Here is a 17,989-nt window from a genome sequence, read left to right on the forward strand (position 1 = left end):
GTAAGCAAGTCCCAAAATCCTATATTTAATGCCTGAAGACGCATGGAAGGTCTATAACAAGTTGCTTCGTCGTTTTCTTCCCCCATGCATTTTCTGAGAAGCAGGGGAAATGTGATTTGGAATAGATTATTTACTTGTTGTTTTTTAAACAAATGGCATCTCTACTAGCCCAGCCCATCCAAAAAAACTATTAAAATGGGAAGTTGCTCAAAAAGTTATGTTTGAACATTTCTCTAATACACAGACATAAGTTCATACACACAACATACAGTAGTTAGTAACTAACCTATGAATTATCTATGCAGCTTTGGAAGCTCTTGTTTGGGCAGCAACAGGAAAAAGCAAGGCTTCCTGGACAATATTTCCTGGCAAAAAGCTGAAGCTGCCCCCATGTGAATTTGCACAAGGAGCAAGAATTCAGTTCAAAGAAAAAGTAAAGATAACAAATTTCCAGTTAGATGAGCTGAAGAGCTGTAGCTGGAGAACGGTCTGGGATCTTTTGACCAGATGGCAATGCGGTTGTATATAGTGCTGAAAAGGCTGCCATTAACCTGATTTCAAAGTATATTAAATGGATAGCCTTTTACTCATTAGTTCTTATTTCTACCATACTTTTCTGTGGTTTTGCAGCATCTAACACAATGGTGTCCTCGTCAAAAATTAAGGCTCCAAGGTAATACATTATTATTTGTATTATTTAGCATTTTGATGCTTGTATGAAACCAATGGTGGGTTTACATAAAAGGATATAAAATACGGTCAAATTTTTGCCTTCATTCCTAGAATTAAAACTACATAATTACATTTTCAATATTGGGTACACCTCCTGTAGACACAAGTTGCTGCTCAATTATAGACCACGCCTAATAGCCCTTCTACACTTTAAACTGAAACTATAAATCAGCCTGGTCCCGCACCTCACACTGCAATACAGACAAGCCAATAATTAAAATATACTGCCTTCAAGAACACACACACCATGCCACACACTAGTAATTGTAAATTAACACCAAAAACAACAGCTAGCTTTAAAAATTCAAAAGGTAATTCTCACTGCTGCTAATAAGACTTAAATCTTCAGATGGGAAGTGCTGCTGTGTTAAGGTGCTTTATCGGGAAGACTACAAGCCACAAATCAAGTTTTAGTAAGACTTTATACTTTTATTACACAAACAGAAAATATGTATCAAACTAAGGACTGATTGTCAAAATTAACTCTAATTTAAAATACTGTAAAATTCCTGGAAACTTCATGTTTTTACAACAACTATAGAAAGATTAAAAAACTAGATTGACAGTAAAACAAAACTTATTTTTGTAAGTCTGTTGTGAAGAGCCGGCTTTCATGAAGGACACTTCTCTCGCTCGCTCTCTCTCATCTTCAATCATCTGCTTCTACATTCAGAAGCTTTGAGAGATTCATTCGAGTTTTCTCAAGTGCTGCTGTTTTTGCTCGTCTTGAAGGTCTTGAACTTGGCAATATAACTGGTTCTGGAACTTCATCACCACTAAACATAAAAAGTTTCAAAATGGCCACAAAAAAGTTGTAAGCAAATTTAAATGTAAATGCACTGCCTTGAAACTACTGAATAATAAACTACATTCTTTACTGTAGACACTGCACTGGATATAGGTTGTAAGTTTATTTTTAAATAGCTATGTATCAATTAGAACACGTGACCACCACAAAGGGATAAGCAAAAGTTAAAGTGTGTGGAAAGCTGCAAGATTAGCTTTTAGGGGCTATCAACAAAAAACGAATTGTTTAGACAAATTAAAGACTTCATATTGAAGTTAATGGGTCATGTGCTTGACCATAAGCAGATGTGGGTCCACAGTTAGAGTTAAGATACCACAGATAACAGCACTGCGTAATGGGGTGAAGTGAATGGCATTCAATTATTTATTGCAAAATGTTGGTTTCTAAAGTTTATCAATTTACAAATTAAAAAACTAAACGAATAGTAACAAGATAGTAGCAATTAGTGTAGCAGAGGTAACATTACAAACCCTTCCCTAAGTAGCTGTTACACACGAACGAAACTGGAAGATATACTGGAAAAAAATTAATGCAGGTTGGATTTCTCAGCTTTGAGTCTGAGCTATTAAAGAAATTGTTTAATTTCCTTACTATTTCTTAACTAGTACTTCTGAAGGAGACAGAACGTTTATGGACAGGTTTTAATTACTTATGTTTTATTACCCTTGTTGAGAAGTCTGGGCTTAATTCTACACCTCTACCCTGTTATAACACCACCTGATATAATATGAATTCGGATATAACACCGAGGGCGGGGCTGCGTGCTCCGGTGGATCAAATCAAGTTCGCTATAACGCGGTTTCACCTATAATGCAGTAAGATTTTTTGGCTCCCGAGGACAGTGTTATATCAAGGTAGAGGTGTATATATAGTCAACATGTAGTTTATCTTCTATGCTTGGAACACCTAATTTTAAAAAGGAAGGTCATATGGATGAAAGGGTTTGAATTAAGTTTGCTTGCGAGAAAGAAGGAAGGAAGTTAGAGTGGCAGGAGAGACACACTGCATTCATTACACAAGACTGTTTACCTTTCACTGTCAGACACTACCGTTTTACGATTTCTTCTTGTGTTCACAGACCTAGCCCCTGTGTTTATTTTTCTCTGCCCTAAAACACAAATGAAAGTTACCCATCACCAGAACAATGACCATGTGCCTTTTGTTCAAACAACCTTCACATCTTAGAACTCCTAGAGACTTTTCACTTCTTCAATACTATTTTCCTAAACAAATTTACCTCACCATACATGGGTAGTTCCTTACACCAGTGACTCTCAAACCTTTCCAGACTACCTTTCCTCTTTCATGACACCAGCACTATTGTGTGGCAGTCCAAAAGTAGACTATTTGAAAATGACTATTAAGTCAAGGCTGTTATAATGATGAAAACTGTTTCATAAACTCTGTCAGAGATCATGTTTTAAAAATCTAAAAGGCTTTAAAGCAATTGATACTACAACAAAGATATTTTTGCTGCAATTCCTATAGGCCTTACTTTAAATTTAAAAAAATATTTGTAGCTGTTAATGTTAAGCTACAAAACTTAAGTCATCTCATACCTCTAGTAGCTTTGCTTCTTGTAGATTTCTGCTTTGCAGGTGTATAATCTTTATGTTCATTAACAGGACTTTGATCAACTTCTTTATTCTTTTCTGTGTAACAGAACAGTGTATCAGGCCAATCATAACAGATGTGATCTTTATATACCAATGCTGAAAATAAACTAAACAAACCTCTGCTGTCATTTTTAAAAATTTCAGTCATTTTTAATTTAGAAAAAATGGGAACAAACACTAGCAACCATTGCAAAGTGTGGTTTTCTTTACAGCAGTGTGGTCAAACGTTTCCAGTTGCGTCCCTCCTTACCAGTAATGGAATCTGTCTGCCCCCTCTCCTCCCTCCAATTACTGCACAGCCAAGGCTTCCTTAGCAGTAGATCTTGGGTTAAAGGCGGAGTTGGGGATGGAGACGGAGCATGGCACTCCCTTCCTGCCCCCCCCATGGGGGCTTGCCACAGCCCCACACCCTCCTAAATATTCCTCTGCACCCCCCGGGGGGCACACCCCACAATTTGAGAACCACTGCTTTACAGGATGCAAGAACGCTCTCTGTAAGAAAACATGTACTAAATGCAGAATCTCCATTCCTCTTTGTGGGAACGTCACACTGGAAAGAACGAACTATAAGCCAGCAGCAGGCAAAGGCTGTTATCCCACAGCTGGAGGAGGGATTTGGGGGGAGGAGGGAGGGTACACAACCTAAACAAAGGAGTCACTACCAACTCCCCGTACAGAGAATATGCAAAGATGAAAACAGCTGAAATTGTTACACATATTTTGTGACATCTCTGAATTATATTTATTTTAGTCTATCAGCCCCACTGAGCTATGACTGCTGGAGCTTAGTACTCTGAAATGATGTAGTTCAGGCCCTGAAGTAAGTCACTAATAAAGCAGCAGAAAGGAAAAACCAACTGAGTGGTCTTCAAGTCAACTTAAGACAGTTGCTTAGCTATTTAGATAGGAAACGGATCAAGACCAGTTCCTGGAAGGATTTCTAGACTCCTTGTCTGAAGGGTGCTAACAGATCTGGGTTACTGACAGCATGGGAACTGCAAGTGGGCCACCTGCTGCCTAAACGGTAGAGAGTAGGGAGCTTCTTGCTGTACAACTACTAGTGCAAAGTCTAGCTCCAGATGCATAAGCTAACACTGAGAAGAGACATCACTGCTAACATATCACTCCAATAAAATTAGTCTGAAAAACATAAGAAATCTCTTTTGAGAAAAACTGCAGATATGAAAAGAACTCAAGTCCAACAAAGCAAGAAAAGGAAAGAAGAACTTGAAAACTAGTGAAAACTTTCAAACTCGGTAAGTTTTCAGGCTAGTTAGTAGACACTAGTATTCAAGAGATAAGTGACTATTCAAATCTAAAGAAAGCCCACCTGGTTAGTAACATTTATTTGGGAATAGACTGTGAAGAGAATTGCTGGTGGAGAAGTGTGTGGCAATTCTCACACAAGAGGAATATGGAAAATGAAAGGGAAAACAGCAGAGAAACAGGTAAAAAAGCTAGAAAAAAAAATCAATAGGTAAAATAGTCCATTTTCAAAAGGGTAAGAATGTACAATTTACAACTTCTATTTTTGTTACTTTAAAACTTTTCATAGTAAAGAGAAAGCCTGTATGCTTCTATGTAAAAAAAATATATAGACACCCCACCCCACCCACATTCAGGGACTAGTTTATTCTCCTGTTAGCCATACTTTCACTACATTACCTTCCTCATTTGGATTAACATGCTCAGATGTTGTGGTGCCAGTTTCCTGTTCTACTTCAGAGCGGTCTTTGTCTATATCATTTCCTTTGCTTAAATTTATCTTGAATTTCCCAATCACTCTTTGACACAACTTATCTTTGACCTTCTGTGGATAGAAATGTTTCATATTAATATTGCTTAATTCTACAACAGCTCAGTTTCTACATATCTTCTAATACACGATCATCCACAAAATGCTGGCATTTCTGTATCTGAGAATCATGCACCCCTCACTATAGTAAATTTGACTAGCACCATATTTTGTATGGAGATAAAACACTCTCTAAGTTATGGATACTAACACACAAGGTTAATTATTTAGGAAACAACAGAGTGGATCAGTTTAAAAACCACGGTGGTTACATAGCAATTTAGATCAAGAATAAAAAGGACTATTTAGGTCACCAGCATTAATCCTTTGTTCATTTTAGAATTAGTGGCCAAAATAAAAGGAAGGCTATTGATCAATAATCTGAATTCTTCAAGATGAGTCCCTGCACATGCACGCTAATGGGAGGTGTATCAGCACTGCAGCAAGCTATTGGAACCTTTGAAAGCAATGCCTGTTGGGGCACCTGGGTGGCTCTGAGCATTTCAGAGGAGACCATGTAAGGGCCTGGACCTTCTTGAATCCCATCATAGCTCTGTGATCATACGAGAGCTCCAACCTAAAATCCCCAATTTATTTGGTAAAAACTACAATGTACAAGGCACTAAGAGTATAAATCAAGTATCAGAGGGGTAGCTGTGTTAGTCTGGATCTATAAAAGCAGCAGAGAGTCCTGTGTATTGGTGCATGAGCTTTCGTGGGTGAATACTCACTTTGTCGGATGCATAAATGTTTACTGCTATTAAGACCTAGTAAAGGTTCCAGGTCTACATGTAATCTCTGTTGGAAGGAAATGAGGCAGTTGGGCACCCTAGCCTTTTTTATACCCTCACCTTTGGAACATTAAGAGCTGTAGGGATAGGAAGTAGTGCAGGCATCACAATGGGCAGGGCTTCCAGAAAGTTCCATCAATTTGCTGTACTGTGGTGTAAGCAGGGGGCCAACTCACCAACCAGTGTGTCAAATAAAGCTGCCAATGGCAATAGAATGGCAGTCCCTTTCTTCCAGAATGCGTTTACTTTTCAAAATCCAAACAGTCCAACTCAAAGCAAAACAGCTAAACCAGGTTCTGATGCCTGGTCCTTCCTAAAGCCTCTTCCTCAAAAGGCTTCTGCCACAGTCGGTATCTCCAGCCAGATCTTCCACCTAGTTTGTGCAGAGAGCCCTTTCCCCACCATTCCCTGATCATGGTCTTCTGGAAAAGACTTCCTGATTGCTCGCCTTTTATCTGAGGACAAGGTGACCTACTATCACCTAAGCCCTAGCCTCAAACCCCCTACCTGGAAGGCAGCTAGTTAGTAACAGGTGGGGCTAATGCCACATTCCTTATAAAGGCCATCCCACCCCATGACACACAGGTAACAGTGTAATACCACAATAGTCCTAAGGCCACTCAAAGGTGGCAAATTAGTTCTCATTACTAGGAGGCTAATCTGGGGAAAAGGAGTCCAGGAGAGCTGGCTGTATTTTAAAGAAGCCTTATTGAGGGCACAAGAAGAAGCCATCCCAATGTGCAGAAGGAATAGCAAATGTGACAGGCGACCAGTTTGGCTTCACAGAGAAACCTTTGGTGAGCTTAAACACAAAAAGGACGCTTACAAGAAGTGAAAATTTGGACAGATGACTAGGGAGGAGTATAAAAATACTGTTCGTGCATACAGAGGTATAATCAGGAAGGCCAAAGCACAACTGGAGTTGCAGCTAGCAAGGGATATGAAGGGTAACAAGAAGGGTTTCTACAGGTATGTTAGCAACAAGAAAGTGGTCAGGGAAAGTGTGGGACCCTTATTGAATGGAAGAGGCAACCTAGTGACAGATGATCTGGAAAAAGCTGAAATACTCAATGCTTTTTCTGCCTTGGTCTTCACAGACAAGGTCAGCTGCCAGACTGCTGCACTGGGCAGTACAGTATGGGGAGGAGGTGAGCAGCCCTCAGTGGTGAAATAATAGGTTAAGGACTATTTTGAAAAGCTGGACATGCACAAGATCATGGGGCCAGATCTAATGCATCCGAGGATGCTGAGGGAGTTGGCTGATGTGATTACAGAGCCATTGGCCATTATCTTTAAAAACTCGTGGCGATCGGGGGAGGTCCTGGATGACTGGAAAAAGACCAATATAGTTCTCATCTTTAAAAAAAGGAAGAAGGATAATTTGGGGAACTACAGACTTCCCAGCCTCAACTCAGTCCCTGGAAAAAACATGGAGCAGGTCCTCAAGGAATCCATTTTGAAGCACTTGGAGGAGAGGAAGGTGATCAGGAACAGTCAACATGGATTCACCAAGGGTATGTCATGCCTGACCAACCTGATTGCCTTCTATGATGAGATAACAGGCTCTGTGGATATGGGGAAAGCAGTGGAGGTGATATATCTTGACTTTAGCAAAGCTTTTGATACGGTTTCCCACAGTATTCTTGCCAGCAAGTAAAAAAAAGTATGGATTAGATGAATACACTATAAGGTGGACAGAAAGTTGACTAAATCGTCAGGCTCAACAGGTAGTGATCAATGGCTCGATGTCTAGTTGGCAGCCGGTATCAAGCGGAGTTCCCCAGGGCTCTGTCCTGGGGCCGGTTTTGTTCAACATCTTCATTAATGATCTGGATGATGGGATGGATTGCACCCTCAGCAAGTTTGCAGATGACACGAAGCTGGGGGGAAGAGGCAGATACACTGGAGCATAGGGATAAAGGCCAGAGTGACCTAGACAAACTGGATGATTGGGCTAAAAAAATCTGATGAGGTTCAAAAAGGACAAGTGCAGAGTCCTGCACTTAGGATGGAAGAATCCCATGCACTGCCACAGGCTGGAGACCGACTGGCTAAGCGGCAGTTCTGCAGAAAAGGACCTGGGGATTACAGTGGACAAAAAGCTGGATATGAGTCAACAATGTGCCCTTGTTGCCAAGAAGGCTAACAGCATATTGGGCTGCATTAGTAGGAGCATTGCTAGCAGATCGAGGGAAGTGATTATTCCCCTCTATTCAGCACTGGTGAGGCCACATTTTGAGTATTGCATCCAGTTTTGGGCCCCCCTCCCACAATAGAAAGGATGTGGACAAACTGGAGAGAGCCCAGCGGAGGGCAACAAAAATGATTATGGGGCTGTGGCACATGATTTATGAAAAGAGGCTGATGGACCTGGGGTTATTTAGTCTGCAGAAGAGAAGAGTGAGGGGGATTTGATAGCAGCCTTCAACCACCTGAAGGGATGGTTCCAGAGAGGATGGAGCTAGGCTGTTCTCAGTGGTGGCAGATGACTGAACAAGGAGCAACGATCTCAAGTTGCAGTGGGGGAGGTCTAGGTTGGACATTAGGAAAACCTATTTCACTCGGAGGGTGGTGAAGCACTGGAATGGGTTACCTAGGGAGATGGTGGAATCTCCGTCCTTAGAAGTTTCTAAGACCTGGCTTGACAAAGCCCTGGCTGGGATGATTTAGTTGGGGTTGGCCCTGTTTTGAGCAGGGGTTGGACTAGATGACTTCCTGAGGTCTCTTCCAACCCTAATCTTCTATGAGTCTATTCTATAGTCCAAGTTGTGAAGGACTATCTTCAATTTTATTTACATGTGATAAAACAAGCTGCAGCACATTTATCATGAACCTTACTGCGATGACATGAAAAACATGGCATGTTGCTTCAACTTATTGCACTGGTTGAAATGGTTCATTGTATTTTAACAAGATAGTTCATAGTGATCTCAGCCCACAAATTAACTCATTTTAATTAGATTTGTTTAAAATATAAATATCCTGATTAAAACAAAAATTCCATCCTGATTAGTATGAAGTTTACACAGATTCTTTGTTAAATAAACTAAAAAATAAACTATAGAATACTACTGGGATACTAAATTTTTAGCAACTAAAAAGGTACCAAGAGCAATGTAACCATTTATTTGTATACTACCTACCTCAAGGATCTCGTCAAGTAGAACCAGAAGATCTTTTGTGAAATATTTGCTGAGTTCTAATGAACTCAAGGCTTTCGCATAAATACGAACATCTGGTGCAGCTGGGTCTATCAAGATCTCATTGCAGATTTTCACGGCTAAGCTATCATGCACTGTTAAATCCTGGAAAAATTGTAAGAACATTCTGAAAGTTGGTTGAAAGTTATTTACATGAGAAGACCATGTAATGTGCCTATCGTAAGTATCCAATCAGCTATGTTAAATGGCAAAAAGGATGTTTCTCAAAAAACAGCATTTTAAGCATGTGCGCCAATTTATGTATGTGCGCGCGCGCGCACACACACACACACGAGGGAGCAAACAATAACTGCTAGCAATTTAAGTATGGTGGTGTTGCTTTAACCACATGAGAAAACAGCAGCTAGAAACAGGTCACTTGGGATGATCTCTCTCCTTCCCTCTTATGCAGGAGACTCAAAGGGAGAAATCTTCACAGAGTGATAGCAGTGGCTGGGTTGCTGGAATGCAATCTCTAGCCACAAACATCAAAGTAGCACCCCATCAACCACAATCTACATACTTGGTAATCCTGGGACTTTTTGGCCTGAGGATTCAGTCCACTTGGTCTTGTCAGGTCTACTAACAGTTCAGAAACATTAGCAATATCTACTTCAGCCAAAGGTGAAGATGCAGGAGCATTAAACAGTGTTCGCAGAGTTGGAAGAACGGCTTCCTCAAAACATTCCTGATTAGTCCTGTTTTAAAAGAGGCAAATGCTAGTAACACAATACGAAAATGTGATCAGAAGTTCATCACATCCGTAGGTCAGAACTAGCACAGTGTCTTGTGGGGCCTCAGTAGACCCAAACCTTCCAATCCCATCGTAAGGATTGAGGCTCACCATGGACCAGGGGTTCTGTGTTTGCTGGATCAGGAAGAAGGCCCTGAGCCAGTTTAAAACCAGGTTATTTATCCAACAATCCTTTCTCTGTCTGTTGGTCCCTGAAGAATCCAGTCTGCAACTCTCCAGAGTGCGGGGGCAGAGGGGGGTGGCTTTAAAGGGATGATAACCAAGGAAGTACATTAGCATCCCCCTCCTATTAGAGAAGGTACATTCAATGTCACAATAGCACATACACAATTGCATTTTTAATAGTGATGACTCTGGAACAAAGAATGACCGTGACTGGGTGGGATATACTGTAAGACTAATGTTCAAAGATAAAGATTTCAGACTCCTCTTGCCAATATAACTGCAACCAGAGAATGTGTCTCAATAAAACCAGATAACCTGCTCACATGTAGAACTAACAACAGAGGTCAGAGCCCATTATTCCAGATTGGGGGACACTATCCTAGTTTCACTTTGATACTGGACTCAACAGAAGTTAAGTGAAAAATTATCCTCTCAATAAAGTGACTTATTCCTGCTCTTGACAGAGTAGTGATAGGAACTTAAGGATTTTTCCCCCCCACCACAATTTCCCTCTCCCCATCCCCAATTAATTCAACTGTCCTTTTAGTAGCAATCTATAGTACAACAGAAACTTTACATTCACTTTTTATTGTAAAAAATAGATTAGTAACTATTTAATATTCCCAATTTAGCTTTTACACTAGCTAGCCACAAACTGCCACTCAAAGAGTAGCCAGTCATATTTTTTCAGTGGCAGAGAAGGGAAGGAGGAGAGTTTAAGTCGTCCACATTTTTGTTGTGTTTATTTAAACCTCACCTTTCCCTCTCCCCCACCAACCTCCCTCTGCCCCACAAAAACAAATACCCTGCATTGAAAATCCTGAATCTGCTAATTTAATTATTTAAAACAGGAGCCCAACTGTTTCCTCTACACAGCTGCTGAGCACTAAGGTCAGTTTGTCTGTTTCCTTTTGAAGTTCTACTGCTAGTGTTCCTTCAGTGACCCTTCAATGCCTGGCTGCAGTGCTCAGCAGCATAAACAAGTAAAAATAATTCTGTTTATATTATCTCTTCCTTAAGAAATTCAGTAAAGAGTTGGATCAGAGCTCCCAAAGCAGTTTCACAGGCAGCAGTAAAAACAGATTTAGGAAAGGGGAAAGAAAAGACGAACAAAAGGAGATAAAAAGGAATTTCAAAAGACTAGAAGAGATTTATTTCACTCCAACTCTCTAACCCTAACTGTACGTCTTAAACATCAGCACGGTTATCTCACTGTCATAGTAATCTATGCACAGACAGAGGAACCTGTTGACTCAGTTAAAGATCATTTCTATGATCCATTGGAACAGCTAGTATACACAGTCCCTCCATATGATAATCTCATGATCCTGGGTGACCTAAATGCAGTTACTGGCACCCTGCAAACTGGATTTGAACAGGTCACTGGTCAATATGGTTCAGGCACACCTAATGATAACTCTCACCACTTGCTTATATTCTGTGCCTCTCAGAATCTTTCCATTCTTGGGTCATGGTTCAAGTGGCGACGCATACATCAGATGTCATGGATCTCTCACGATGGCATCACTCAGACGGAGTTGGACCACATCATTACACACGATAGACGTCTCTTCGCCTCCTGTAGAGTATATCGTGGTGCGGAATGCACAGCAAAAACAGATCACCTTCTAGTGGTCGCCCAAATGATGTAGATGCGCCAATGAACAGGTAAATCCTCTGCGATGATGATGAAGTTTAATATTGACGCACTCCGTGTGCCAGGTTTAGCCAACAGGTTTTGTCTTGACATCAGCAACAGACTCTCAGCTCTAGCTAATCTGCCAGATGACGTGGAGGTTCCCTGGTCCCTGTTCACTTCTACCCTCAACCAATCTGCTGAGTAGACGATTGGCTATAGGCATCCAGCACACCGACCATGGCTATCAGAGAAGGCCTTCCAGATAATAAAATTGAAGGCTGCATCCTGCCAGTGTGATAAGCACACTTGTAATCAGCTGAAGTGAAAATTTAATACCCTGGAACTCCGCCATCGCAAGGCATATTATAACCAAGTGGTGGATGACGTCGAATTTGGCTTAGCCAGGGGCAACTTGAAGCCAGCATTTTGCGCCATTCGCAACCTCAGCAGTCAAGAGGTAGTCATTACAAACAGCATCCTGAATGACATGTCATCGCATGACGACATTCTCTCACACTGGGTGGAACATTATCAGTGTCCTGAACCATCCTCCAGCTGCTGCTTGTTCAGTGCTGGATAATCTGGCAGTCACTGCAGTTCCAGATCCAGGCATTTGTACTGATGCACCGACATTGGATGAGATGAAGTGTCTCTAAACTGAAAAACGGACGCGCAGGCAGTGCTGATGGCATCCCCTCAGAGCAGCTACACTGCACTCTTAATCCTGAAGCACAATCACTTCTGGCCATCTTTCATCTGGTGTGGAGAACTGGAACCCTGCCACCTGCCTGGAAGGACAGTATTGTGATCTCACTCTGAGGGCAAGGGACCGCACAGTGATTGCAAGAGCTACTGGCCGATCACCATGCTCTCAGTTCCAGGGAAGGTGTTTTTGCATGTTTTGCTGGCACGCCTGGAGTCTTTGCTACATTGGAAGCATCATCCCCAACAGTCAGGTTTTATGTGGAACAGGTTCATGTTAGACGCCATTTTGGCCCTTCGCTTGTTGTCGGCAATACATCACGAGTTCAGGAAGCCCCTGCATGTAGCGTACACTGATCTTAAGGCTGCATTTGATTCAGCAGACCATGTCACCTTATGGAAGGCCTTAAAGGTGTAGGTATCCCTACCACTCTGCTGGACTTGATTAGAGAGGTGCATAACGGAACCACTACCCGTGTTAGTCTGCGGAACCGGATGTCAGCACCTTTTAAATCAGTATCTGGTATTAGGCAGAGTTGCATTCTGGCCCCTGCACTCCTTTGTCAGGCAATGGATTCCATAATGCAGCATTCTGTCAGGTCCATAGGCATTGAAATCGGTGATTTCTCACTCACCGACCTTGACTATGCTGCTGATGTTCATTTAGTACAGAGCTCCAACAGGGTTCGTGAAGCACTCCAGCATGTGGAGAAGGAGTCAGATAAGATTGATCTCCATGTTTCATGGTCAAAGACAAAACTGCAAAATTTAGGACCAGGTCCACCAGCGACTCCAATCTCTTTGAACAACAAAACACAGTTTCCATCTTCTTCTATCTGGGTTCTATACTTACCAGCTCCTCCAGTTCTCACACAGAAGTTCTCCATTGGATTGGCATCACAGCATCTGCCATGGGCCGTTTACAATGGATATGGAATCAACACCATCTTACTATGACAACCAAGTTCAGGATTTATTCGAGCTGTATCCCTCCCATACTGTTGTAGGGCTGCGAAACATGGACACTACACTGCGCAGACTGGACAAAGCTGGAGACTTTCCACACAGAAGGTCAATGTTGTATACTGAGCATACAGTGGAATGACTTCATTTGTAAGGCAGATGTTTATGGTTGTTCAGGTCTACAGAGTACTGGGGCCATTGTTCACAGGCGGCACCTCATGCTTTTCGGACACGTCACAAGTGTGCCACAAGACGTTACAGCGAACACCGTTCTCTGGGTAGCTTGTAAAATTCGGGATAAAATTCCACCAACTGAGGGGTGGAGGCAGCCCAGAGGCAGACCCCCTATTACATGGCTTCATCAAGTCTGTTCTGATGTTGCACACTCTGGCCGTCAAGCCTTTGCGGTTAAGCAGGAATGGGCCAAATGGCGAACGATCATTACAGTCGACTGTCTGGCTAAGCGTTGAAGAACCGTCCATTAAAAAAAATGGAAGTGTGGATTTTATTTCTAGATATGTCCCAGATGTAACCAAAACAATGGAGTGATCAGTGTTGATAGCCATATACTAATGCAGCGCAAAGGAATAAATGAATCTTCTTGTGCAAATAGATACACACTATTACTATTTTAACTCTCTCAAGAGGGAGCATGAAAATGATCACCTTACCTTCTTAGGAGGCTGTAAATTAAGCCTTTAAACACATAGTTAGGCACTTAAACATGTCCTGATTTCAAAGTCGTTGAGATGCGAAACTCCCAACGAAGTAAATGAGAACTGCTCAGACCTACTGAAAAATTAGGCCATTTATTTAGGTGTTTGATTTTAAGTACTCAGGTTCGACAATGCTGTCCTTACTTTCTTAGGCTACTATATCATAGTTACATAATACACCCCACATACAAAACTTATGGGAATCACAAGAACAAAATTAGTTAAAACTATAACCTAGAAAAGAAAGAAAAAACAATGTATGGATTTCAACATCAGATTTTAAAAAGCTCATACCTATTTGCATAAGCAAATAAAGGGAAGAAAACTCCCAGACAATGTCTAAGTTGAGTATCCTCTTCTGTCACTGGATTATACCACAACAAAATGAGACGAGAAAGAAGTTTGGCACTAATTAACCTCCCAGAGAACATCAACTTGGCCAGGCCTTCTGCAGCTTCTGTCCTGAGTTCTGAAAACTTAAGTAAAGGAAGACTGGATCAGAGACAGAAGTACAGTCCTTTGACTGATACACATTAGTTAATTGAAAAGTAAAGCCCCAATCTTACACTGAAATTCATGTGGATACATGCCGACAACCTCCATGCAGGCTCAGAGTTGCATCCTTAGTGTCAGTGAAACTCTTAAAATAGCATCCCCCAGACACTTGTAAGTTACTGTAAATGTAAAATGAATGATATCCAAATCCACACTAATAGAATTCAGGAGCCTCAAATCTCTATCATGAAACCTACAGATAACATAATGGAAAAATCAAAACTTCTTAGCTTCCAGTCCATTTCCAACCCAGTTAAAAGTGAAAAAGGCTTTTCACTCACTAGTGAAAAAATGGATTTCAGGACACACAACTTTGCTACAACAATCCTGCCATTTCATTGCTCTTGCACAGCTACAAAAGGCATGGAGGACTGACAGTTTCAGTAATGCCAGGGATGCAGTTAATCATACTTCTTTGTAAGTTGCCAAATACTCAAACACTAGTAGTTTGCATCCATTTCTCCTTATTTAGTTCAAACTCTCACCGATGAGGCTTCAGATTTGCCCTTATCCATCTACACAGAGTTTCAAAAAGTTTGTGAGCGCTTTCCCAAAAGGAAGGAAGGAGACCAGTAGGTCCAAAGTAGGAGCCAGTTTTCAAGACAAGTCCCAATATATTTATCCTAAGACTACTTACAAGAAGGCTACCATGGTGAAAAAGCCAATCACACAAAGGTGACCAAGATCCAAAAGTAGCTTAATGAAAATTTGATATAAAACAGAAAATAATAATGAGGAATACAATCCATCAGAAGGCTCGTACCCCCCCCTTTTCCACCCCCCTTACGAAGGTCACAATTTGATGTTTTCAGAAAGCACTGGGTATATAATTGTAACTGAAACAAAACCACTGAAAACCTGCAGAAGATGCCTAGTTAGTGCCATGAGTTACGTGGGAGGGTAGCAGAGACCAAGAGCAGAATGCTACGACTCCAAAACCAGACCCAGTGAACTCACAATGACAGCTTTAACTCCAAGAGTGATGAAGTAATTTCCTCCTCTTGCAAAGTACAGAAAACAGTTTATAAAAATGGATTGGAGTAGTATTTAAAATAGTCTGTTCTGGTATAGATACTACTGTATTCACATGGATATCCTTGTTATCACAAGCTGTTCTAGTTATTATTAATGATTTAAATGGAGCTATGCCAATTTACACCACCCTAGAATCTAGCCTAATGACCTTTCATGGGAAAATAAAGTTATTTGAGTCATAAAGGAATGTCGCTCATATTTTCACCAGGAGTACTATGGAGTCTTCTAAAGAAACCATGGAAGAACAGCAGCTCTATTTATAGACTTCTGTGCAGTACTCAATAGTGCACATGCAATTTTCATTCATATTTAAATCTATAAGCAGTTCCTGAAATATCTCAATACACTGGGCATCTGATCCAAGAATATAAACATACAGAAGTGTTTGGGAAGAAAGTAAGATTACTTATGTACAATTATGTACAAATTTTTACTTTTGTAACAAAAAAGAAGATGTAGAAGAGCAGCCTGATGGCATTTCATAGATAACTTACCTCGCTGTCTAAGAAACTGGAAAGAAGTTGTAGGAGGTTGTGAACAGTGGCAGTCTCTTCTTCCAACTCTTTTATTTTAGTCTCCTCCTCTTCACAATCTCTATTTCTAATATCTGTTTCTTCACTGTGAGAATCGTCTTTTTTTGCTTTGAATGTTTCTATCCCAAATAACATCAGCTGGTCAAAGACTGCCTTTAAAGCACTTCGCTTTACCTTAATATCATCAATTTGTAAAACCTAGGTTTTGTAGATGGGGAGAAAAAGATATATAGTACTATGGTACATCACTCAATTAAAAGTTTTGTTAAAAACAAAGAGCTGACAATATTTAACTCCTAAATCAGTGACTGAGATTACCCAAAGATCACACAACAATTCACCTAAACTAAGTGGAATCTCCCCAAACTTTAGAAAAGTATGAAAAAGCAACCTGAGTGCTCAAATATGAACCAAGTATGGAATAAAATCTGAGGTTGAACTATATTAGATTATTCATTCAGCTCCAGCTATGCAATCAGCCTACTTCGTTCAGTTCAAAACTGTGCAGCACTATTTATAGCTGTTTCAACTGGGGACGTCATCCTGATCCAAATGGGAGGCCTTATCCCATGAATTCTTACTGCCCTATTGTGTCTATTTTGGAAGCAATAATAATAAAATCAAACTTATTTGGACTTTGCTAACTCTCAAAGGCCCAAATCATGATTTGGACCCCACTCTGCTGAGTACTATTCATGTAAAACAATAATCCCTGTCCCAAACAGTTTAGAGTCTAATTTGAAAGACGACGCAACAAGTAATGAAATGGTAATAAATTCAAATACTTGCATAAATTAGTCTAATCTGAAAGAAGATACACATACCTAAGAATAACATTTTCCAGAGTGACTTCACCTTAAGCTCCATTTTCTATAGTGATTTAAGAGTCTAAGTTTCACTGAAAGTCAATGGGATTTAGGCTCCTAAGTACCTACGTCACTTTTGACAATTTTACCATATATTCCCTTGGTCAGTAACTATATTGTCCTATATGTTTGTCAACACCTAATAAAATGGGTCACTTATTTTGAGGAGGGCCTTTGGATGCTACTACAGTACAAATAAATATATAAGAATGTTATAAAAAATAAATAACGGTTCAAGAAACCCATCTGCTATTGTCCATGTGACTCTAGAGGCCTTAGGTTTGATTTAAGCTCCTTTTGTTCTGCCCTGAACTCGGGGGGGGGGGAAGGAGAGCACCAGTCATGAAGCATTTTCCACACAATGGACATATGCAACTTGCATTTGGGAAAAAAAGTGCCGAGAAGACCACCTAGAGCTGCCAGGACCCCTTTCTTTTTTCACATAATGCCCAAGATAGGCCAAAAAGAAGAAAGTCACAAATATTATGAATTAAGCTTCTCAGCATCTTGTATGCAATACTGAAGTACCCCATTTTACAGGTGAGGAAAACTGAGGCAGAGAGAAGTTAGATCAATCAGCATAAGTCAAGTGTATGTGGCAGAGCTGGGATGTAAGCCACATATGTATTCACTATTTTTTAAATCTTCAACCAAACACAGATGAAGTCCTATATACAGTAGGTACTATTTTATTTAGAATTATGTGCCACAGGTACAAGACCAATTTTATTCACAAAGTCACAGCCAAACCACCCAATTCTTATCACTAAGAAAATTTTTACCTGTAGCAGCAATGCAAGGTGTCGACTGGCAAAGTCTTTGTTCTGCAGGGCACAGCAACCCAAACATAAAACTGCCATATTTCTTACAGCTGGATGGACATTAGTTATTCCAGGAAGTATCTAAAAATAATAATTTGATTCTTTGTGATTAAAATGTACATATTGGAACAACAAAATACTTGCTATGACATGTTTGAAAAGAAGTTATTAGAAAGTAAAATGTTAATAGACCTAGAGTGCAACATATTCACATGTGCTTTTGTACCTAGTGAGTGAGCCAACTCCCGACCCGCCAGTGGCTTACCCTGACGGCCGGGAGCCAAAGTTTTCCAACCCC

At 40.6% G+C, this 17,989-nt stretch overlaps 1 protein-coding gene across 2 annotated transcripts in view; it reads right to left on the reverse strand.

The window, feature by feature from the left end:
• Positions 1-1,117: 1,117 nt before the first annotated feature.
• NCAPG (non-SMC condensin I complex subunit G) overlaps positions 1,118-17,989 on the reverse strand; it is a 38,392-nt gene continuing 21,520 nt past the window's right edge. Inside the window, exons 14-22 of one of the 2 annotated variants that reach the window (XM_050947437.1) lie at positions 17,653-17,772; positions 15,966-16,202; positions 14,176-14,357; positions 9,466-9,640; positions 8,886-9,047; positions 4,822-4,966; positions 3,100-3,192; positions 2,570-2,648; positions 1,118-1,508 (exon numbers count right to left, since the gene is read on the reverse strand). In XM_050947437.1, coding sequence (XP_050803394.1) covers positions 1,382-1,508; positions 2,570-2,648; positions 3,100-3,192; positions 4,822-4,966; positions 8,886-9,047; positions 9,466-9,640; positions 14,176-14,357; positions 15,966-16,202; positions 17,653-17,772 — 1,320 coding nt within the window. In that variant the 3' untranslated portion in view covers positions 1,118-1,381. The remainder of the gene's footprint in view (positions 1,509-2,569; positions 2,649-3,099; positions 3,193-4,821; positions 4,967-8,885; positions 9,048-9,465; positions 9,641-14,175; positions 14,358-15,965; positions 16,203-17,652; positions 17,773-17,989) is intronic. The other variant, XM_050947438.1, reaches the window with a different exon arrangement.

The sequence above is a fragment of the Gopherus flavomarginatus genome, chromosome 3, assembly GCF_025201925.1.
Source record: "Gopherus flavomarginatus isolate rGopFla2 chromosome 3, rGopFla2.mat.asm, whole genome shotgun sequence".
Taxonomy (NCBI): domain Eukaryota; kingdom Metazoa; phylum Chordata; order Testudines; family Testudinidae; genus Gopherus; species Gopherus flavomarginatus.